At 32.9% G+C, this 24230-nt stretch overlaps 1 protein-coding gene across 3 annotated transcripts in view; it reads left to right on the forward strand.

The window, feature by feature from the left end:
- CSMD3 (CUB and Sushi multiple domains 3) overlaps positions 1-24230 on the forward strand; it is a 1082068-nt gene that overhangs the window by 122489 nt on the left and 935349 nt on the right. For all 3 annotated transcript variants that reach the window (XM_045561854.1, XM_045561855.1, XM_045561856.1), the window contains exon 2: positions 8524-8746. In XM_045561854.1, coding sequence (XP_045417810.1) covers positions 8524-8746 — 223 coding nt within the window. The remainder of the gene's footprint in view (positions 1-8523; positions 8747-24230) is intronic.

Genomic DNA, 24230 nt, shown 5'->3' on the forward strand with positions numbered 1-24230 from the left:
TGAGCAGGTTACATTATTAGATAATCCAGTAGGTAATTTCTCTGGCCAGGAATAAAATAAAATGACTTGAATAGCAACTGAATGAGGTGACCCATTTGGTTCCTTTATTTTAACATTTATCGATCCATTATTTTTTTTAAATTGAAGAGTGTTCATTATCTACCAGGAGCTATACTAGGCTTTGAGGATACAGCATAAGCAAGACAAACGAAGGCCCAAATCTCACAGAACTTAAATTCTAATAAGAAAAACTTTACAACAAACAAGTAAACTAATAATGGCAGGCAGTGATAAGTGCTTTAAAAAGTGAATCAGGATAAAGTGATGGTAACTGAAATGGGGATATCATGGTCTAAAAGACTTCTGTAAGTTAAAAAATGCCCAGCATAAATGGATATTTTTATCATAATAATACATAAAAAGTCTCAATGTTGCAAAAATATTAATTCCCCTAAATTTAGATTCAAAATAATCCCAATCAAAATTGCAGCAGGTTTTTTTCTTTAAATTGGTAAATTGTTTCTAAAATATTTATAGAAATGCTAACTTTCAAACAAGCCAGGAAAATTTGGAAGAAGGTGATGCTGAAGGACTCGTATGACCAAATATAGCAATTAGTTTATTATGAAGCTAGTTAAGATAGTGTGGTATAAGCCAATGAAACAGAACCCTAGGAAACAGGCCTACATAAAAGGACACAATTTAATTTATGACAAACTGAAGCATGGGTAGAAAAGAGTAGTCTTTTCTATAAATGGTGCTGGATGATTTGGATATCCAAATAGAAAACAAATTAATCTTCCTCCCTATTCTAGATCTGAATGTGTTAAGAAAACAAATAAAAATTGAGAAGATAGAATTTCATCATGACTCGAGGATAGAAATATATACATATACAACAAAATTATAAATAAAGGTTTAGAAAATTATATAAATCTGAGGATAATAGTCACTTCAAAGATTAAGGAAATTAATCTTTGATTAAAACTAATAAGTTTTATTAATCAAGATTAAAATTAATCTTTATTAAAACTAATGAGAGCATCCCAAAAAGTGGTTATAGTTTTAGTTCTTTATATACTTACTGGTAACAGGTTTTCAGTTAACTATTTATTAAAGTTTCCATGCATGTACATTTATTGGGTGTACTTTTTATATATTTAGTATATTTGTAATAAAAATAGTTTGAAACCACAAGAAGGCCTCTCTGAGCTGACATCATTTGAGATTTTTCACATAAACCATTACAATTTTCTAAAAGATTTTGCTATTATACAAAAGAATATTGTTCCACAGTGAGTCTTATTAGTTCTTATAATGGGTATGTAAGTGTGTACTCTTATGAATAGGAGATAAGAGATTTAAAATCTAAATGCACTTACCCCAAAGCCTTACCAAAATATGTTAATAAAAATTACCCAAAACTGAAATACTGACCCTATCTTTCTCTGAATTTCCTCAGTATGGAAATTTGGGAAGTCATATGGTTTGGGTAAAGAAAAAGTAAGGGAAAATATTTGTTCAACCAAAAAGCATTTATTTAATTTCCATTAATTCTATGACAGGCCACAGTGGCATAAGAACAAATTTTTGAAAGACTTAGGAAAAACAGTCATATGAAAAAAATTATATCATAAGAGATAAACATTAGAAATGGAGGTTTCAAGAAAGAAAGACAAAAGTTAAACGGCAAATGACACTTTACCTCAATATCTAGTTGTGTTGAGGACTCTAATGAATGGTTACATATGTGTGCCCCACTCCTTACTCTGTCCAGAGGAAAACAGTTGTTAGTCAACTCCAAAGAACTTTACCCAGGTCACATTCAATAATTTCAAGAACCCAGTTTATACCTCCAAAATTAAAGATAGAACATGGCTCAGCAAAATTGAAAAAAAAAAAAAAACAGTTATGTGGCAAAAAAGGTACATGGAGAGAAGTATGGACTTTATATTGACATTAAGGAGTAACCAAAGAATACTGATGAGTAGGGAAGTGACAAGATTGGGTTTGTGATTTGTAGAAATGACTTTAAGCAGCAATATGGAGAACTGAGTGGATGGCAAGTGTGTGAAGGGTAGGTAGAATGCTGCTAAAATGTGCCAGGCAGGAGATGAGGAAGAACTGAACTAAATCCAAAGGATTTAGAATAGAAAAAACAGAGAGTAAGCTAGAGATTGATTTAAGAGACAGTTAAGAGAATGAAGGGATGAGATTTAAGGATAAGACAAGAGTTTCAGATGACATGGGTGACTAGTCTTTGACATACTATGTTACATCTACACAGAGATAAATAGCAGATAAATGAAAAATAGAAAGTATCATAACATTTCTTGATTTGTAAAATTTGCCTTTCAGTTTCTTGACATTGGCCATGACAATAATTTTTTGTATATCACACCAAAAGCTCAAGCTACAAAAGCAAAAATAAATAAATGGGACTACATTAAAATAAATAGCTTGGCACAGCAAAGGAAACAATTAACAAAATAAAAAGGAAACCTATGGGCTATTAAAAATATTTGCAAACCATATATCTGATGAGGCTAATATCCAAATGTTATAAAGAATACTTACAACTCAGTAGCAGAAAAATTAATAACCTAATTTAAAAGTGGACAAAAGTCCTGAACAGACATTTCTCCAAAGAAGACATGAAAATGGCCGACAAGTATATGAAAAGGTGTTCAACACCACTTATCATCAGGGAAACACAAATTAAAACCACTATGAGATATTGCCTCACACCCATAGAGATGGCTATTATCAAAAAGACAAGAGATAACAAATGTTGGTAACAGTGTGGAGAAAAATAATCCCTAATACACTGTTGGTGAAAATGTAGATTGGTATCACCATGGTGGAAAACAATATGGAGGTTCCTAAATAAATTAAAAATAGAACTACCATATTCCCAACAATTCCTTTCCTAGGTTTATACCCAAGGTAGATAAAATCACCACTTCATAAATATATTTTCACTCACATGTTCGTTGCAACATTATTCACAATAACCAATCTGGAAACAACCTAAACGACCCAAATATCCATTGATGGATGAATGTATAAAGTAGCTGTAGTATGTGTATGTGTATATAGGTGTGTATGTATATATATATATATATATATCTCTATATAGATAGATACACACACACACACACACACAATGGAATATTATTCAGCCTTAAAAGAGGTGGTCCTGCCATTTGCTACATCACATGTGGACCTAGAGAACATCATGCCAAGTGAAATAAACCAGACAAAAAAAGAAAAATATTGCATGACTTCACTTATATGTGGAATATGAAAACAAGAAGTTCAAATACACAGAGATAGAAAATGAAACAGTGGTTAACAGGGACAGGCAGGGTTGGAGGGGAGAGGAAATGGGGAGATGTAGTTTAAAGGACATAAAATAGATATATAGTATGAGCAAGTTTAGAAATCTAATGTATAGCATTAGGAATAAAGTTAATAAAATTGTATTAGAAATCTTTGTTAAATAAGTAGCTTTTAGCTGCTCTTGTCACACAAAAAAATAACTATGTACGATGATATGTTAATATGCTTTACTATAATAATCATTTTATTGGGTATTATAATAGATATATATTCTATAGTATCATGTGGTAAACCTCAAATACACACCACAAAATTTATTTTAAAAAAACAAAAACAAGAAAAACAAAAGTTGCCCTTCAATGCTAGATTTTCCTAGCATTGCTAAAATTGGGTTGGTCCAGGGATTGAAAATGCTTCAAACTGTGGTGACAGCAGCATAGATTTTCACATTTGTTGAGGATAGTTTGGCTGTATCTATCTAAATTTAAAATTCAGCAATCTCATTTCTGGGATGATTCCATTTTAAGGATATATCACACAAGTGCACGAGGATATATGTCCCAAGTTTTTTTGACACCTTTGTAACTATAAAAAATAAAGTTATAAATAAGAGAAAGGGTAAAATAAATTATATCACAGGCATACTATATGCTATGTAGTTATGTAGTCTTTCAAAAAATGTAGTAGAGGTGAATAACTGGACTCAGAAAAATATCAGTTATTTTTAAATAAATATAAAGATTCATAAAGTATGCATAGTATGACTCCATTTGAAAAAATATAGAGAGTGCATAGAAACATGCATATATTGCATGTGTCTAAATAAAGCTTAGAAAGATAAACACTGAGCTGATAACAATGACCAGTTCTATGAAGCATAAGTAAATGAGCGGAGATGTTTTATTTTTAAAATGTTTACTTTCAATTTCATAATTTCTAGTAAAAAACTTAAACCTCTTTTTTGGAGAAAAAACGGACCTTATTATTATGAATAATACCATATTTAATTTAACAGAGATAAATAAAAATGAAAATAAAGTGAAGAACACAGATAAGGAAGCTTAAAATAGGTGTAATTCCTAATTTGTCTAAAGGAAAAAAAAAAGGAAAATACTTGAAATACATGAATCAGCAGGCCCTTGAAGAATTACTGGACAAAGCTGAGCATGTTATTTTAGGACATATGTCCTTTTTCTAAAGCCATCAGGGTTATGGGGCTTGTGAATATATAAAACAGCCCATAGATCAGATTGTAGCTGAAGGGACTCATGCTTGCATTTAGTTATGAAGTTCAAATTGGAAGCTGTTCAGGCAGAAAACTAATAGAAATGGGTGATAGCTAATTAACCTAAGGCTTCAAAGTAATTGCTCTGCAAGAAGCAATTTAAAAGGGACCTTTGTTTATTTATTTATTTATTTTGAAAATCATAAAATGCCCTATTTGACTTTTGGTGCATGAGCAATATTGATTTTCTTAAAACTTCTACCTGATTCAACTTCCTGGTAAGTTTTTAAAAGGGCAAAAGAATAACAAGAACCATGCTTCATATCACATACCGAATATCCCGGGCTTAGGACTTTGCTATATATTATTGAGATAATAGGAGGAGATCTCTGAATACAGTTGGGCTCAGCGGATAGGATTATATTGGTTACCCGAGCTCTGAGCCACAACCCTTACCACTGGAGTCATTGTTTAGTAGAAAAGTGGCTCCCCGAGCAAAACCAAGGTGCTATTGTGAAAAGAATGTAGAAAGAATACATGACACCGAAAATCAGCCTTTATTTGCCACAGTCTAAAACTCTGGTTTCCAATCTCTTACTTTTCAAAAATATCCATACCTACATAAAATATACTTCCTTCCCAAAGGAAGGAGCCCAAAATATCCTACATTACTACAACCAGTTCCCCCTAAAAATGCTTTGAATAGTATGGAATTTTCTCCCTCAAATTAGTTATTGCTGATTTACAGCTTCCTGGCACTTAAGCTTCATGTGAGACTCACAGAGGAGGATAATAACGTCTAGGTGAAGAGGTTCTCATCCTACCTTCTGACCCTGGCTGCCTGCTTCAGAGATCCAAGCTTTATTAGCATGTATTCTGCATAAATGCTAGGACCATCTTTTCTGACCATTATATCAATCTTAGGGTTTTACATTTGTGACTACAGAAACTAATTGCTTAAGAAATACTGCAAATTTTCTAGGTATCTCCAGGAGTCATGCCCTCAATTATTTAGACCTCCCATTAAACAAGCACAGTTCTTTTTTTGTTTGTTTGTCTGTTTTTTTGCTTGTTTTTTGTTTATTTTTAATTTGTATAAATATATGAGGTACAAGTGTAGTGTTGTTACATCCATAGATTGCATAGTGGTAAAGTCAGGAACTTCAGGGGATCCATCACCCAAATAACATACATTGTACCCATTAAGTAATTTCTCATTTTCCACTTCCTTCCATCTCCTCACCCTTCTGAGTCTCCGCTGTCTATAATTCCACATTTTATGTCCATGTGTACCCATTATTTAGCTCCTGCTTATAAGTGAGAACATGTGATATTTGTCTTTCTGTGTCTGAGTTGTTGCACTTAAGATAATGGCCTCGAATTCTGTCCATTTTGCTCCAAAATACATGATTTTATTCTTTTCTTGGCTGAATAGTATTCCATTGTATATATAACATGTTTTCTTTATCCAAAAATCTGTTGATGGAGGATACTTAAGTTGATTCCATAACTTAGCTATTGTGAATAATGCTGCAATAAACATATGAGTGTAGGTATCTTTTTGATATAATGATTTCCTTTCCATTGGGTAGGTACCCAGTAGTGGGACTGCTGGATCAAATAGTAGTTTTGTTTTTAGTTCTTTGAGGAATCTCCACATTGCTTTCCATAGAGGTTGTACTAATTTCCATACAGGTGGTACTTCCCACCAACTGTGTATAAGCGTTCCTTTTTCTCCACATCTTCATCAACTTCTATTTTTTTATTTTGCTTTGTTTTTTCTTTTTATTAATAGCCATTCTGACTACGGTAAGACAGTACCCCATTGTGGTTTTAATTTGCATTTCTTTGATGACTAGTGTTTCCCAGCATTCTTTCATATGTTTCTTGGCCATTTTTATGTCTTCTTTAGAAAAATGTTTATTCATGTCCTTTGCCCTTTTGTTAATGGATTTTTTTTTCTTCTTAAATTGTCTGAACCCCTTGTAAATTCTGGATATTACTCCCTTGTCAGGAGCATAAATTGCAAATATTTTCCGTTCTGTGGGTTGTGTGTTCACTCTATTGATTATTTCCTTTGCTGTGCAAAAGCTTTTTAGTTTAATTAAGTTTCATTTATCTATTTTTTGTTTGTTTTTGAAGCCTGTGCTCTTGAGGTTTTAGTCAAGAATTCTTTGCATAGACCAATGTCCAGAAGAGTTTTTCCTAGGTCTTCTTCTAGAATTTTTATAATTTCAGGTCTTACATTTAAGTCTCTAATCCATCTTTTTTTTTTTTTTTTTTTTGAGACAGAGTCTCACTCTGTTGCCTGGACTAGAGTGCAGGGGCATCATCCTAGCTCACAGCAACCTCAAACTCCTGGGCTCAAGCAATCCTTCTGCCTCAACTTCCCAAATAGCTGGGACTACAGGCATGCACCACCATGCCCGGCTAATTTTTTTCTATATATTTTTAGTTGTCCAGCTAATTTCTTTCTATTTTTTTTAGTAGAGATGGGGTCTCACTCTTGCTCAGTATGGTTTAGAACTCTTGAGCTCAAACGATCCACTCACTGGCCTTGGCCTCCCAGAATGCTAGGATTACAGGAGTGAGCTACCTCGCTTGGCCCTCAATCCATCTTGAATTGATTTTTATATATGATGAAAGAGCACCAGTGGCTGGATTCTATGGCATGTTAGTTTCTCAGTTCTTGTTGTGGGAGTCTGTCCCCTGCTCAAGTCTAGTTCCCCAACCCTCAGTCTGAGTCTCTCTCCACTAAAGACTGGTGCCAGTGTTTGTCCCCAGGACCATGCACAGCTCGTTAAGAGCTAGGATTGAGGATGGCATCTTGTTGTAGCTTCCTAGATATGAGGGAGTGAAAGGGACACTGCCCAGAGTAGTTCTTCCTCACAGTCTCCTGTCCACTTCCTAAGTTAGATTCAGAGTTTAGGAGGGTCAAGGTGCTCTTCCATGGCCTAAATTGTATGGTGCCCCAGTAGGAAAGTGGACCACAGCAAGGCAGTCATTCACCATCTGCCATATTGTGTATTCACCCCCAGTTTTCAGCTGGTTCCAGCCATGTGTGCTTCCTGTTTTCCTTCTCCTTCTCATAATTTGGAGTTTCCTTTTGCTTTTTTGTTGAGTTCCAATGCTCCATCTTGGATAATATATTCAAAGTGTGATTGTCTACATAATATTTTGGTTCTTCTAAGTGAGTGAAGTGTGCTGGAAATGCTTTTACTTAGCCATCTTGGGGAAAAAAAATCTCCAGGAGTTCTTAAGATTGCTGCTGTCAGTTGCTCAGGATCCATATATTCAATATATTTCCCCCTCAATATTAGGATTCACTCTGATGTGGTCGATTTAGGGTTGTGCCCATCCTGAATCAAGCATTTTAATCAAAGAGAGGTGAATTACATGGACTATTAAAAAAATATATCTTTCCTGTAATAGGGGTGAGACAGATTTCCCTAAAACACATGGGTTACATGGTAGATACAGTGATATGCCAAAATGTTAGCATGTGTTTTCAAGAAAAAGTAAATTTCTTGAGACCTGAAATGGGGAATAAGCTAATTAAACTTTCAGTGTTGTTTATGAGTTTCCAGAATTAGATTGGAAACTACTTGAGGAAAGATATCATGTTCTAGTATTACATTTATTTGTCTGTTGGAACAGGTAATGGATAATGAAGTGAATGTATGTGGATGATTTTATTTCGTCAACTGGTTTATAATTATTAATCTCAATATTTATGGTAAATGATAACTCTTTCAGTATTTTTTTACTTATATTTTACATATATATATGCACATATATACTCACATATATTTGTATAACCCAGCTCTTCAATTGTCATTTACAAAATTATTATTCACATTGGTTTTGGAAAAAAACAATAGACTTCAAAATAATGTCTACTGAACTGTTCTTGTTTTATATAATATTAATGTCTGTTTATTTGTCTTTTGTTGCAGGGTTTATTTATACATGTGGTGGAACTTTAAAAGGACTTAATGGCACTATAGAAAGCCCTGGTTTTCCATATGGATATCCAAATGGTGCAAATTGTACATGGGTAATAATAGCAGAAGAACGAAATAGAATACAAATTGTTTTTCAGTCATTTGCTCTAGAAGAAGAATACGACTACCTATCCTTATATGATGGACATCCTCATCCTACAAACTTTAGGACAAGGTCAGTGTATTTTGAATGGAAGACTGGAGGGAATTATTTTATGGGTAAAAGTAGTTTATTTGACAACTGGACATTTTTGAGGCAATTATAATAAAGTTGTATTCATTTTAATTAGTACTTATTTGGAAATGTATCCCATAAACAAATTAGTTCAGTACCACTGACTTCATAATACTAGTACGTTAATACTATCTCTCAAAAAGGTGAATGTAAATTGAATCGTGACCTCTTTATAGTGGTCACTATATCTTTAAAGTGGTTAAAGGTATTTTGTTTTTAAAAATAATTATCTCATGATTTCATTCATTATGGTTATAAATTTTGGAAAAGTAAAACCATACTATACCATATAATGTGTCTTTCAGTGGCATGTATACAATTTCAATAATAAGCAATAAGCAAAAAACACTTTAAAATCAAAATCAATATGATATTGGAATAATTAATTTCAGATAAAGTGTATAGTTTATAACATCTAAATATGTGAACACTACATCCTTTTATTTCACAAACTGGGGCATTTATATTCTATCCCTACAAATAAAACTATTTATTTGTAAGCAAATTGATGAAACAGATGTAAAAATTAGTTGGCACCCTGACTGTTATTAAAGAGATTCTTCACAATTTTCTCTTGGCCAATAGGTTATCTAAAAATGTGAAGTATTTTTGCTGTCTTACCAAAAACTCTTTTAAAAATTGTCAATTAACTATAATTCAACTAAAAAATTTAAAATTCTAGCTATTACTTATTTCATTTAGTCTCAGAGTTATACCAGTGCTTGTATATTTTTCTTTAATGGCAGTAAGCTTTTTTTCATTTCTAATTTAAAATATTCTAATCAGATAACATGTAGGAATTAAAGACTCTTCACATACTTGGCTATGTTTGAGTTATGGTTCTGTGGTTCTTTTATTCTTTTTAATAGTTAATACTGTCTTCTTGCCTTCCTGATCTATGGGAAGTAGAATTTCAATATTAACTTTTTATACTTCCATCAGTCTTCCATATTTTTTGAACTGATATTTTTCCACATTAAATAAAAATTTTATGTTTATTGTCATCCCAATTTTTGATGTGACAGTCATAACATAGTGGGGAAAATGGTGGACTTGCAGGTAAGATTCATATTACAGTGTCAGGTTTCTTGCTTAGCAGTTGTTTGAACAATCCATGACAGGCAGCTGTGCTTAAATTGGGTGATGGTAACAATAAGGGGGATGCTGTCATCTCACTGTACTCTTCTGCAGATCTTACAAGAAATTGTGTATAAACCTGATGCATAGATATAGGTTCTACTAGAACCCATTTGAATTATTTCCAGTCATCCGAGCAGCTAAAAATGCCTCAGTTGTTTTGCAAACTCTTAGGTAAAGGTCACTAGATTACAGGTGAGGTTCTGTTTCTCTCTCTCTTCTGTGCATTCATTTACTGAGCAAATCTGATTTCTTTCCCCTTTTACACCATTGAACTCCTTCAGTAATCATGCAGTGCATCAATATATAGTATGGTACACACTTCTGACAGTGCTATCATTGCCCAAATCATTAAAACTGGGATACTCTTTTGTTAATCATTATTGGCAAAATCATTAAAACTCGGATGCTCTTTTGTTAATGACACAGGGCTAAGTCAAGACAGAAAAAACTAATGCCCTGTGTGCCTGTATGCCTGCCTGCAATAGTTGGTGTAGACATCTGACACACCTGTATACATCCAATCAGGTTGTGGGCCGTAAGAGATACAGGAAGGCACTTGCTAAAATTTCAAGACAGCTAAAAGAATGTGTGTATAAAAGGTGACGTACAAAGACTTTTGCACATTTTCTTTACACCAGTAATGTATTCTATATAATTGGCCTAAATATGAAAAGAAATAAACTTCTCTTAAAATTATCTGGTAATTTCTAAGTATCAATTTACTGATAGTATTGTTTTTACATGTATCTATTCTCTCTGGATCTCCTTGAAACTGAGAAAATACATTTTTATTTTTCCTCTGCCATTGTTTTAAAAATTGAAATCTCTGGGAAGTTAAAAGACTTTGTGAGATTGAGAAAATTAATTTATTGTTCTCATTCTTTCTGTCCTAATCTGTAAATTGGGAATAGTAGCACTTAATTTACAGAGATTTTGTGAGGATTACAATGTAATTAAAGCTCAATAATTCTAAACCTTAGCATTTATTGAGTGATTTCTCTGCACCTGACACTGTGTTAAGTATTTTGTAGCTATTATAGTATTTTAATTCTCCTCTATCCAAACAATGTGAAATAATTACTATTTTTATCATTATCATTTTACAACTGGAAAAATGAGGCTCAAATTACTTGCCCAAGTAACACTGTTGAAAGTGGCAAGAGGCAGAACCATCTTTGCAACCCAGATTTGTCTCAGTTCTGACCTTAAGCTCTTCAATATGTATAGTTCTAGTTATTTATATATAATCACTAAGGTTTATGCATTGCTATATAAAGCCTATTTTTAACAATATTTGATAAAATGTGATGGTAGATACTTTCAAACATGTATAATTTATAGATATAAATAGAAAGATAAAAAAGAAAAATACAAATTTATTCTTAGTGTTTATTTTATAAACTATACTGTAACACATTCTATAGGACTTTGCTCTCAGTGAATGCTTAATGCATCTATTGGACTTTATGCTTAAAGAAATACTGTTGCTAATGTTACAGCTGATTTTAGTTAGCACGACTGGAAAAAAATCAATATGTAACCTACAGCTCCTTCCAAACTGTGTTTATATACAAAATCTGCTGTTTGATTAGAAGTCAAAAATGCTTCTGGCAGAGTTTAATTCATGTTTATGTTTGGCTGTTTGACTCACTGTTTTCTTGGTTTTTGTTTCTCTCAATTTGGATCATATTCTCACTTAATGTGTGTCCTTATGGTGTGTTTGCTGTTCTGTTTCTTCCAGGAATTGATACTTATATTTTGTTATTTTTTTTAGCTCCACTTATTTTTTAAAAAAATGATTTCTATCCCTGCCATGCAATAATGCTGAAAAAATAGTTTATGGTTCTTATCATTCTTACTTGTATAGATAGACATATTGGGATTTGTAATCACAATTTCATATTTTTAAAACTATTCTCTTAAACTTCAATTATTGATAATCCTACTTGTTTTCCTATAAATTTATTTATTTATTAAATGAAAACTGAAATTGGTAGCTGAATGTGATGGTTGCAACAAGGCACTGTTAGAGAATTCCTTTCTTAGTTATAACTTTAGCTTAGAGCAAATGCTGATGCACTTAAAGCACTTTGCTTTTTCTGATGTGTAAAAGTTATTCTAAGCTTTGTTTACCTTATTTATGTTAATATTATATTTTCTCAATAAGAAAATTGTATAAAAAAGTAAAAAAAAATTAAAAATCATCTATAATTTCATTAGGTAGAGATAGACATAGTCACATAGTTAGAATCATTCTATATATGCTATTCTGGATCCATGCTTAATCTCTCTACATTACAGAATACATCTGTGGTCCCGAATCCTCAGGCTGCAGACCAGTACGGGTCAGTGGCCTGTTAGGAACCAGACCTCACAGAAGGAGGCAAGCAGTGGGCAAGCCAGTGAAGCTTCATCTGTATTTACAGCCACTTACCAGGAGTTCTACTTAAATTATGGGTTCATTGCAACAGGTGATTCACATTCTCTATGCCTTGCATCACGGCCTGAGCTCTGCCTCCTGTCAGATCAGTGGCTGCATTAGATTCTCATAGGATCATGAACCTTACTGTTAACTGCACACACAAGGGATCTAGGTTGTGTGCTCCTTATGAGAATCTAATGCCTGGATGATCTGAGGTGGAGCTGAGGCTGTGATGCTAGTGCTGGGGAGTGGCTACAAATACAGATTATCATTAGCAGATGGGTTTGACTACACAGAGGCCATAATAAATCAATTGCTTGCAGTCTCATATCAAAACCCTAACAGTGAGTGGCAAATGACATTTAAGCTGCATATGGTGGCAGGCTTTATAGTGGCAAGTGAGGATCTTACTTTAATTGTAAAGCTACATTTGGTGGCAGACTTTATAGTGGCAAGTGAGTTGATGTACTTCAATTGTACAGATGCATCTGGTGGCAGGCTTTATGTCAGAATCTGACACTTATTTTAGTCTGCGCATGGCCTGACCATTATTTTACTTACCACTTACATCTGTGCCTCTTTCTCACACTGTGCACTTGTCTCAGTCACAGTTTTGATGAGCCCATAAGCTAACCCTAGCAAAAATGAGTGAAAAACGCAGATCACTGAAGAGTTTCTTTGAAAGGGGGAAAGACTCAATGGTGAGACAGCAGAAGACTCTAAGACTGCCAACAAAACGAAAGCTGCATTTAAAAGAAAATACCAAGAGTCCTACTTAAATTATGGGTTCGTTGCAACAGATGATTCACATTCTCCAAGCCTGCTTTGTATAATATGTGGTGGTGACTGGCTATCCAACGAAGCCATGAAACCTTCAAAACTGGAGACCAAACACCCTTCATTTGCATTAAAAGACAAGACTTTGGAATTTTTCAAAAGAAAAAAATGTGAAACGAATAACAGAAGCAATTATTGAAGGTCACCACTTTATCAAATGTGTCTGCACTGAAAGCATCATTCTTAGTGGCTAACCGCATTGTTAAAGCTATGAAGCCCTTTACTACTGGTGAAGAGTTGATCCTGCCTTCTGCTAAGGACATTTGCCATGAACTTTTAGGAGGCTTAGTTCAAAAAGTGGCACATATTCCTCTTTTGGCTAGCACCAAATTGATGAAACAGCAGAGGATATTGAGGCACAATTGTTAGAGAGGATTAATGAGTCACTATGGTACACAATCCAGGTTGATGACGAGCCTACCAATGTAGAAAACAAGGCAACGATGCTTGTTTTTGTAGGATATACTTTTCAAGAGGATGTTCATGAGGATATGTTATGTGCACTTTTGTTGCCAACCAACACCACAGCTGTAGAACTATTCAAGTCTTTGAATGATTACATCTGAGGAAAACTGAATTGGTCATTTTTGTCGGTATATGCATGGATGGAGTGGCTGCCATGACTAGACAGATTTCTGGTTTCACTACTCAGGTCAAGGAGCTCGCTTCTGAATGTAAGCATATGCACTGTGTCATCCATAGAGAAATACTGGCTAGCTAAAAAATGTCACCCGAACTAAACAATATTTTGCAGGATGTGATTAAAATTATCAACCACAGTAAAGTACATGTCCTTAACTCACATCTGTTAGCACAGCTCTGTGAGGAGATGGATCCAGAGAACACAAATCTCTTAAACACAGAAGAGATTTGGATGGCTTTCTAAGGGTAGATCACTGGCCAGAGTTTTTGAGTTATGAGAGCTGCTCCAGAGATTTCTTTTAGAAAAACGGTCACCACTGGCAGCACATTTCAGTGACACAGAATGGGTTGCAAAACTTGCTTACTTGGATGACATATTCAACCTGCTCAATGAACTCAATCTGCCACTTCAGGGGGGAATGCCAAGTGTGTTCAAGTTGGCAGATAAAGTGGCTGCATTCCAAGCCAAACTGAAATTATGGGGGTGAAGAGTGAACATTGGGATTTTTGACGTGTTTCAAACATTAGCAGAGATTTTGAAAGAGACTGAGACAGGGCCTTCTTTCTCCCAGCTGGAGTGTGATCACCTATCTCAACTTTCAAAAGAGTTTGAGCATTACTTCTCAACCACAAAAGATTCCCAAACTAAGAAAGAATGGAACCGTGACGCATTTGTGAATAAGCCAGGTGAATCAACTTTGCCTGTCCTGGAAGAGGATCAAGTTCTTGAAATCACAAATGATGGTGGCCTTAAAGTATGTTTGAAACATCTTCAAATCTCCATGTGTTCTGGATTCCACTCAAGGCAGAATATCCTGAGATTGCCACAAAAGCACTGAAAAGACTGCTTCCATTTCCAACATCCTATCTTTGTGAAGCAGGGTTTTCTGCAGTGATAGCAACCAAAACAAGATTACAGAGTAGACTGGACATAAGCAACACACTTTGGGTGTCACTGTCTCCCATCACTCCCAGATGAGACCATCTAGCTGCAGGAAAACAAGCTCAGGAATCCCACTGATTCTACATTATGGTGAGTTGTATAATTATTTCATTATATATTGCAATGTAATAATAGAAATAAAGTGCACAATAAATGTAATTCACTTGAATCATTCCAAAACCATCCCACCTCCTGTCCATGGAAAAATTGTCTTCCATGAAACTGGTCACTGGTCCTAAAAACGTTGGGGAGCACTGATATACATATTTTACATGTGATTAGAATTTTTGTAGGCATCAATTTATTTGATACACACATTTAATTCCAAGGATGCATGATAATTAATTTAATCTTCTAAGAAATTTTTCTCCCATAATTAATTCAGGTATAAACATCTTTATGAATATATATTTCTATATTTTAGATTAGTTTCTTAGAATCAGAATGACTAGATCAGAAGCAAATAATATTGTTCATATTATTAATACTAATATACCTTCCAAAAGCTTACATCAATGAATATTACTATAAGTAAAAAACTATACTCCATTTCTTTGTTTTACCAGGCTTATTAACCTCTTTTATCCCTTTATTCTTAATTAATTTGATTATTTTATTTATGTATGTCTGATTAGTATAGCTATCTAACATCTTCCCATGTTTGATAAACACTCTTATTTTCTTCTACAAATTCATTGCTGTTTTTTGGTCTACATATTGGTATTTTTCTTGATATATATAAATTATTAAATTTAAATATGTAAATATTTGTTCTTTTATGTGACAAAATATCCCCCAGCTTATTGGTTGCCTGCTAAATCTTAGCTATTCTTTTCTGCACAAATAAATGAAGAATTTTAAAATTTGTATGTAATGGCACACACTGTACGTTTATTTAAAGAGTCTTTTATCTCCTTAAATTTTAGAAAGTCATCAACCCAGTGAATTAAAAATTCACCTTTTATTTTTTTTATTTTTTTACATGTAAATTTTAATACATTTGAAAATTTACAAAATAATTTTTAAAATCTTTTTTCTCAAGGTAGAAGATAATGATCATTTTTGAAAATCCAAGGAAGCAGTGTAGTTATTTTTAAAAAGAGTTGACAAAAAAAATTTATTTGGTGTGTCTCCTGACATGTTTCTGTAGTCTTCTCATTCCTATTTGGATATGGCATATCATTTAGGATGTTTGGCTTTAATAAAAACCCTGACTTACAGCAGCTTACGCAAAAATGGATTTGTTTTTCTCACACAACAAGAAGTCCACTATTATGAAATTGGTCAGGAAAGCAAAAGCTTTCCCAAAAGTCTTTGGAAAGATGCTTCTTGCACATTACTGTCCAGAACAGACTCACATCACTACTCCTTGGTGAAAAGTATTCTATAATAAGAGCATTTCATTTTTAATCTCAATTGTAGAAAATAGCAGGGAGAAGGCTAAGGGGGCAGTCACTTGACAAAATCTATCACAGTATCCAAATATTTTATCTACACTTTTTTTTTACTGTTAAAATTCAAAGTTGGGTTTTAAGAATGCTTAATCTTCTAAATAAATTATTTTTAAAGTTGTAATTGAAAAAGAGGAAGTGAGTTTCACAAGGTCACAGTCATAGTGCAGTAACAGCTACAGTATAAACTTTATCTTCTTGAATTATATAAATGTCCATGAATTAGTAATGTTAAAAGTAAGAAGAAAGATAGATAAAGATATAAAAAATAAGTGTAAGTATAAACATAAACATCTTATTGAGAGATATAGACAATAATAAATAATAAAATGCTTGCTATACAGAAATCAGAAGCTAGTTGAGGGTGAGAGAGTTTGCTATTTTAAATATGATGGTCAGGGCCAAGTTAACATAGAACAAGTTGACAGCTGGATAGACATGATGGAAATGAGAGATATCCAAGTGAAAGGAAAAGCTAGTGCAAAGATCCTAATTCTGAAGCATGTGTGTGAAAATGAGTAAGCAATGAAGCCAGATAAGTGGTGGAATAGGGCAAGATCATCCAAGGTGTGGTAGACCATTATAAAGACTATGAATCTTTATGAATGAATTAGAAAGCTATCAGAGTTTCCAGCAGAGATGTGATATAACTTGGGCCACTACCAAGAGTCCACTTTGTACACTGCACAAACTTGCCAGGCCTAGAGTTGAGCATTCCAGCTTGTGCTAGTTTAGCTAAGTTTGTGCCCCAGAGTATGGTATCAGTCTGGGGAACAAGAGCTTTTTTTCCATACCTTCACAAGAGGGGGGTCCCTTTTTCAATTTCTCTGAGCAGTGAGTCACATTTTTCTAATTCTTACAATGCATGACCCTGCTATGTCTTAAAACCTCAAAGCATCACTCTAAGCTGCTTAATGGAGAATAGGTTGTCAACTACTCCAGTAAAAAGCTGCTATTTATTAATATAGTGAATCCTGTGAGAAAAGTAGACATGGGCAGATACTGAGCGTGACATAATATGTAATATCATTATGTACAATTGTATTTATTATATTGTCTTAAATATTTTTCTATTTTAAGAAAAAGTTATTTTATATGAAAATATGAATTATTTATTTTTAAAGGGAGTAGAGAATACAAATTAAAAATACTGAGGAAATTGAAATAACTAACATACTATAACTTGTCAAAAATATATTGAGAGATAATCTCCAGTATTTTCTTCTGAAGCTATAGAGTGTTAACCTGTATATTTAGATTTATAATTCTTCTAGAAGGTGTGAAGGAGTCTAGATTCATTTTGTTCCATTTGTATATTAAAGTGAAGAAGAATTAACATGGTGTATGTTTTAAGGAATCCTACAAATGACAACTCAATAAATTATGTGTCCCAGCTGGCTGCCTTTAAACACAATTACAATTAAGCATGTTTCAAGTACGTTTTAAAAAATGACTACTTGATCAACTAAGTTTTTCTAGAAAAAGCTCTGTCTTTTTATTAATCCTATTTCTACAATAAAATTACTCTTTCTACTTTGTGGTTTCTTTTTTTTTTTTTTTTCTTTTTTTTTTCACTTAGTGACTTTCCAAAATGTGTTTAAACTTTGTTTGTCACAGTCTTATTTATCTCTTAATTTTTTTCTCAATACTTTGAGGGATATAAAAGATGTCATATGTTCTGTCACAATTCTTTTTTATTATACAAACTTACTGGATTTTTGACATAACCATAGAATTCACAAGCCTAAGGGACATAATCAAGAAACAATAATGAATGAATAAACAACAACCTGTATCTTGAATTCCCACTTGTGTAATTAGATCATTTTTTAACAATTTATAATTGACACATAAAAGGTAAATCTTTTCTCTTTCAGAAAATTTTGCCAGTGTCCCCATAAATGTTCTTGAGCAGCCACTACAGTTCTTTTCTCACATGAATAATCTTTCCTCTCTCCTTTGCTCCCTGAATTTTCATACAACTTCTAATACTCATGATAAAAATCTATTTTCTTTATACTTGATGCTCCTTTCAATGTTACACAATAATCTATCTCCTTTCCTATAGGTATAATGTTGAGGTGGAAAATGGCTTTCCTATAAAAATTATTAGAAAATATCTACATAACTTGATAATAGAAACAAATGACTATGGGATATACATATTTTATGTCAGTGCACTCTAATCATTTAACTCTACTTGATGACATTGCCTCTCATGTCCCTATCTCCAGGCCTTCACAAAGGTTAGACTGAGAATAATATAACTCAATCCAAAATCTGACTCTGAAAATTTCTCCATTCCAGAGTTGCAACCAACCCTTGTATCCTCATTATCTTGCTTATCTAATAAAATGTCTGGGAAATGAAGAGGTTCTAGTGCCTGACACAACAGGTAGAATGTTTTTGTGTGACGGTGAGTGTGCAGAATGGCGTATGTGAAATTAACACCTGTTTGCTCCATAAATATGAGAAGCAATACCAGATTTTTCTTATCTATAATTTTTTCTTATTTATTTATATATTTATTTATTTATTATTTCAGCATATTACAGGGGTACAAATATTTAGGTTACATATATTGCCTTTGCCCCACCTGAGTCAGAGCTTCAAGTGTGTCCATCCTCCCGACAGTGCACATTGCACCCATTAGGTGTGTATATACCCATCCCTCCTACCTGCCCAACACCTGATGAATGTTACTACTATGTGTACACATAAGTGTTTATCAGTTAATACCAATTTGACGGTGAGTACATGTGGTGCTTGTTTTTCCATTCCTGTGATACTTCACTTAGTGGAATGGGCTTCAGCTCTATTCAGGATAATACAAGAGGTGCTAGGTCACCACTGTTTTTTGTGGTTGAGTAGAACTCCATGGTATACATATACTACATTTTATTAATCCACTCATGTATTGATGGTCACTTGGGTTCACAATATTTATCTATAATATTAATGAGACCAACCAATTGGCAAAGTGAATTTTCTTTACTGTTGGTCCAACTATGACCTTGGTAATAGCCTTGTATAAAAAATATAGACCACTCAAAACATAGAAGTTGCATGCAAGAATGGATTTTTCTATGGAAAAGCCTGAAAAAGATGTTATATTTTGGTTAGCATCCCCCTACCCAATGCTATGATTTATAAAAGACTTATTACATTACCATAGGGCATGCAAGTGAACCAGAAAAATAGCCAATTAAAATTTCGATGCACCTTAAGCAGTTAACAATTCTTCTCTTTAGATATCATTATTCACTTTGGAACATTCAAATTGATTCAATAAATCTCAAGGACAGATGAGATTCCTAAAACTTTTTGTCAACATAAAAGGCTCTTTCAAATCTGACTAAGGCAAGGATTCAAGAGGATATACAACTATTTATTGTTTATACTAGGCATGTTGCCAAAAAGAATTGAGGTGGCTTTTTAGTGAAGAAGTAGACTAAATTAAACCATTAAAACTGGGGTTAAAAGATAGATTAAAGATGATAATAAGCAAGTTTGAACATAGATTATATTTATTCAATCTTTTATAGCAAATCTGTAAAAAAGTTTACTTCCATTAGCTTGCTTTCAATAAAACAGCACTGATTTCATAAAAGCAAACTACATATAGTGTTATAATTGACTAGAGATATTTCTTGTAAAAACTCACTTACGCTCAATAAGCATTCATTCTCTCATCTGTAAAATGGGATAATCAAAGTGCCTACTTGATTATCTTACAGAAAGCAACTTGATGTTCTCATAAATATAAATGTTTTCAGTAATAAAAAATTTCATAAAATTAATCTAAAACCCCAAATAAAAATTTTAGATAAGGCATCTCAGATTAACTCTTTATGAATCCGTTTAAATTTATTAATGTATGATACTCTAGGGGAAGATACAGATACTCTGTATCTGTTTAAAACTAACATTCTCTGAATACATACTCTGTGAGGCTACCTATATACAATTGTTATAACATCATTTAAGATATCTTTCCCAATATATTCATTATGCAGGTAAGAAAATTAAATTTCAGAAATACCGGTAATTTTTCCAAGATCAAAAGATTAGGATTCAAGATACTGAAGTGTGAATGAATGTAGATAGATTAGAGCATAGTGCATTGGTTGTAATTATTTACATTTTTCTACTATACTATTTTTGGAGTGATGAATTAGAATACTTAAACAAGACAACTACAGAATCAGACAATTTTTATTGACCATTTATTTTATAGAGTCATTTTGCTAAATCTAAATTAAAGAGTCAAGAATATTAAAGGATATAAGAAAAGAGATCACATTTATGTCAGGGTCCACTTTTTAAAAAATTATCTATTTGCTGTTAAAACATGACATGCATCTGAAGACATATTGCATCATATTTAATAAAACTAATCATGTAAAAGATAACTATTCCTTCTTAGGTGTTTCAAGTCTGATGTTATCAAGGTACCTGGAAAATACTGAGCCCATAAGAAAAAAATAATCTAATTTCTAAACATAAAGGTATGTTTATAAACTGGGCCAACCAATTTGTTTTCAGAAATATTAAAGATATTTCAGTTGTATTTTTAAATGATATTTTAAGGGTAAAAAATGACAATTAAATATAAATTCAAAATTCTTTCTTAAAAATTGTTAATGTATTATGATTTTATTGAAGGCTATTATACTAAATTGGGTTAAAGGTTGGAAAGATAAAACAAATTAATTAGAATTCAGGTAATATAATAATTTTCTAAATAATTGTTCTCACTAAATGCAGATTTAAAAGTACTAAATTAATCTTGGAAAATAGAAAGGTTCATAAAATATTACACACATACACACCAAATATATAAGGGCTTTGCGAAATCAGTACCAAATTAGTGATTAAATATTTTTATCCTCAACCTGTATTAAAATCAGTTAATTGTATTTATAGTATATGTTTGTTTTAAAAATTGCTTTTCTAGGGCACCAAAAAGTGAAAATAAAATGTCATAATCCTGTTATATCTGTTAGACTTTGTATGATGGATAGAACTAAATAGTGTAGAATATGGACCCTTGCCACAGTAACTACTTATGTATTTGTGGTAATTAAAAAACATTATGAACTAACCTCATTTCATTCATTTTTAAGATAATGTTGTCTATGTCTCTATTTTTGTACTAGTATCATGCTGTTTTGGTTACTATAGCCTTGTTGGAGTATAGCTTAAAGTCTGGCAAAGTAATGCCTCCAGATTTGTTCCTTTTGCTTAACATTGTTTTGGTTATTCAGGCTCTTTTCTGGTTCCAAATGAAATGCAGAATTATTTTTTCTCGATCTGCAAAAAACGACTTTGATATTTTGAAGGGGATTGCATTGAATCTATAAATCACTTTGGTTAGTATTTTAACAATGTTGATTCTACCGATCCATGAGCAGGGTATTATTTTTTCCATTTGTTTGTGTTGTCTGATTTCTCTTCTCAGTGTTTCATAATTCTCTTTATAGAGATCTTTCACTTCCTTGGCTAAGTATATTTCTAGGAATTATATTTGCTTTGTAGCAATTATGAATGGTATTGAGCCTTAGATTTGACTCTCAGGTTGACTGTTATTGGTGTATAGGAATGCTACTTACTTGTGTACATTAATTTTGTAACCTGAGACTTTGTTGAATTTAATTAGCAATTCCAGGAGTCTATTGGTGGAATCATTAGGGTTTTCTAGATATGAGAACATATCATCTGCAAACAGTAACAGTTTGACCTCCTCTTTTCCAATTTGGATATCCTTAATTTCTTTCTCTTGCCTGATTGCTCTGACTAGGACTTCCAACACTATGTTGAATATATGTAGTGACTGTGGCCACCCTTATCTTGTTCCAGTTCTTAGTAGAAATGGTTTCAACCTTCCCCTATTCAGTATGACACTGGCTGTGGGTCTGTTATACTGTAATCTGATCCTTGACAAAGTGGACAGCAATATACACTGGGGAAAATAACCCCTATTCAATAAATGGTGCTAGGAAAGTTGGATAGCCCATGTAGAAGATTGAAACAGGATCCATATCTCTCACGACTCACAAAAAATAATTTAAGATGGATAACAGACTTAAATCTAAGACATGAAACCACAAGAATTCTAGAAGAAAATGTTGGAAAAACTCTTCTAGATATCAGCCTATGTAAAGAATTTATGAACAAGACCCCAAGGGTAATCACAGCAACATCATAAGTAAATAAATGGGACTCGAGTAAATTAAAAAGCTTCTGCACAGCAAAGACAATAATCAATAGAGCAAAGAGATAGCCTACAGAAAGGGAGAAAATACCCACATGCTATACATCTCATAAGAGGCTAATAACCAGAATCTACAAAGAACTCAAGCAAATCAGCAAGAAAAAAAAATCAAACAACCCCATTAAAAAGTGGGCAAAAGATGTGAACAAAAGATTTTCAAAAGAAGATAGACTAATCACCAATAAGCATATGAAAAAATGCTCAACATCACTAATCATCAGGGAAATGCAAATCAAAAGCACAATGAGATATCACCTAACTCCAATGAGAATGGCTTTATGAAAAGTCCCAAAACAACAGATGCTGGCATGGATGTGGAGGGGAAGGAACACTTAAATACTGTTGGTGGGACTGCAAGTTAGTGAAACCTCTATGGAAAATAGTATGGGGATTCCTCAAAGAACTAATAGTAGACCTACCATTTGATCCAGCAATCCCACCTCTGGGTATTTACCCAAAGGAAAAAAAGTCATTTTATCAAAAAGACACTTGCACTCAAATGTGTATAGTAGCATAATTTACAATCACAAAGATGTGGAATCAACCCAAGTACCCATCAGTTCATGAGTAGATTAGTAAAGTTTGGCATATGTATACCATGGAGTACTACTTAGCCATAAAAAATTAATTAATACCTTTTGCAACAATCTGGATGGAATTGGAGACCAACCTAAGTGAAGTATCACAAGAATGGAAAAACAAACACCACATGTACTCACTATTAAACTGGAACTATCAGATCAGTACTCTTGTGTAAAAATGGAAGTAAAACTCAATGGAAATCATAAAGGTGGGGGGCAGGAGGGAATGGGTGAAATCATACCTAATGTGTACAATGTACAGTATCTGGGTGATGGGCACACTTAAAACTTTGATTCAAGCAGTACAAAAGCAATCCATGTAACCAAAACACTTGTACCCCCATATTATTCTGGAATAAATAAAAATATATATAATGTCTAATTACAAAAGTCAAATTATTTTGGGGTGAAATGTGATCATTAGAAAATACTCAACCAAAGCAAAAGTAATATATAAAACAACCCATTGTCATATCATATATATTGGAATACTAGTATTAACTATCAATTCACATTAACACATAAATTTTCTATAATCTCTTTTCATATGTTTTAAAATATATTTTATGCATGATGATATATGATTATATTTCATATAATATGTACTATATAATATGTATATTTTGTTCCTTCCGTCTCCAATCCCTTACCTCACTCTGACTTCACCTCACCAGTAACAAGCATCCCCATGTTGTGGCCATCATTTCTTTATTTTTTTCAAACTATATTTTAATCATACATGAATGTACTCCTAAGCAACATAATGTTTAATTTTCCTAATTTGTATGATTTATATTAATAAAATACATACCATTCTGTTTACTTCCCTGGGACTTGCTTTTTTGACTTAACACTATGTTTCTAAGAGTCTTCCATATTGTAGCTTATTGCTGTAGTTCATTCACTTTCATTCATTTTTTAATTTAATCTTACACATTTACCACACTTCAACCATGAATATAATGCACTTTACCTATTTTTTAACACATAGACATTTGTATTGTTTTCAGTTTTGCTCTTAAACATAATACTAATACAAATAAATTTGTATATGTTTTCTGATATACAGTGTAAGAAATCTCAGAGTGGAAGGTCTGGTTCAGTGTACATACAGTATGCAATTATTTAAATTTA

The sequence above is a fragment of the Lemur catta genome, chromosome 9 (assembly GCF_020740605.2).
Source record: "Lemur catta isolate mLemCat1 chromosome 9, mLemCat1.pri, whole genome shotgun sequence".
In the NCBI taxonomy this organism is placed as follows: domain Eukaryota; kingdom Metazoa; phylum Chordata; class Mammalia; order Primates; family Lemuridae; genus Lemur; species Lemur catta.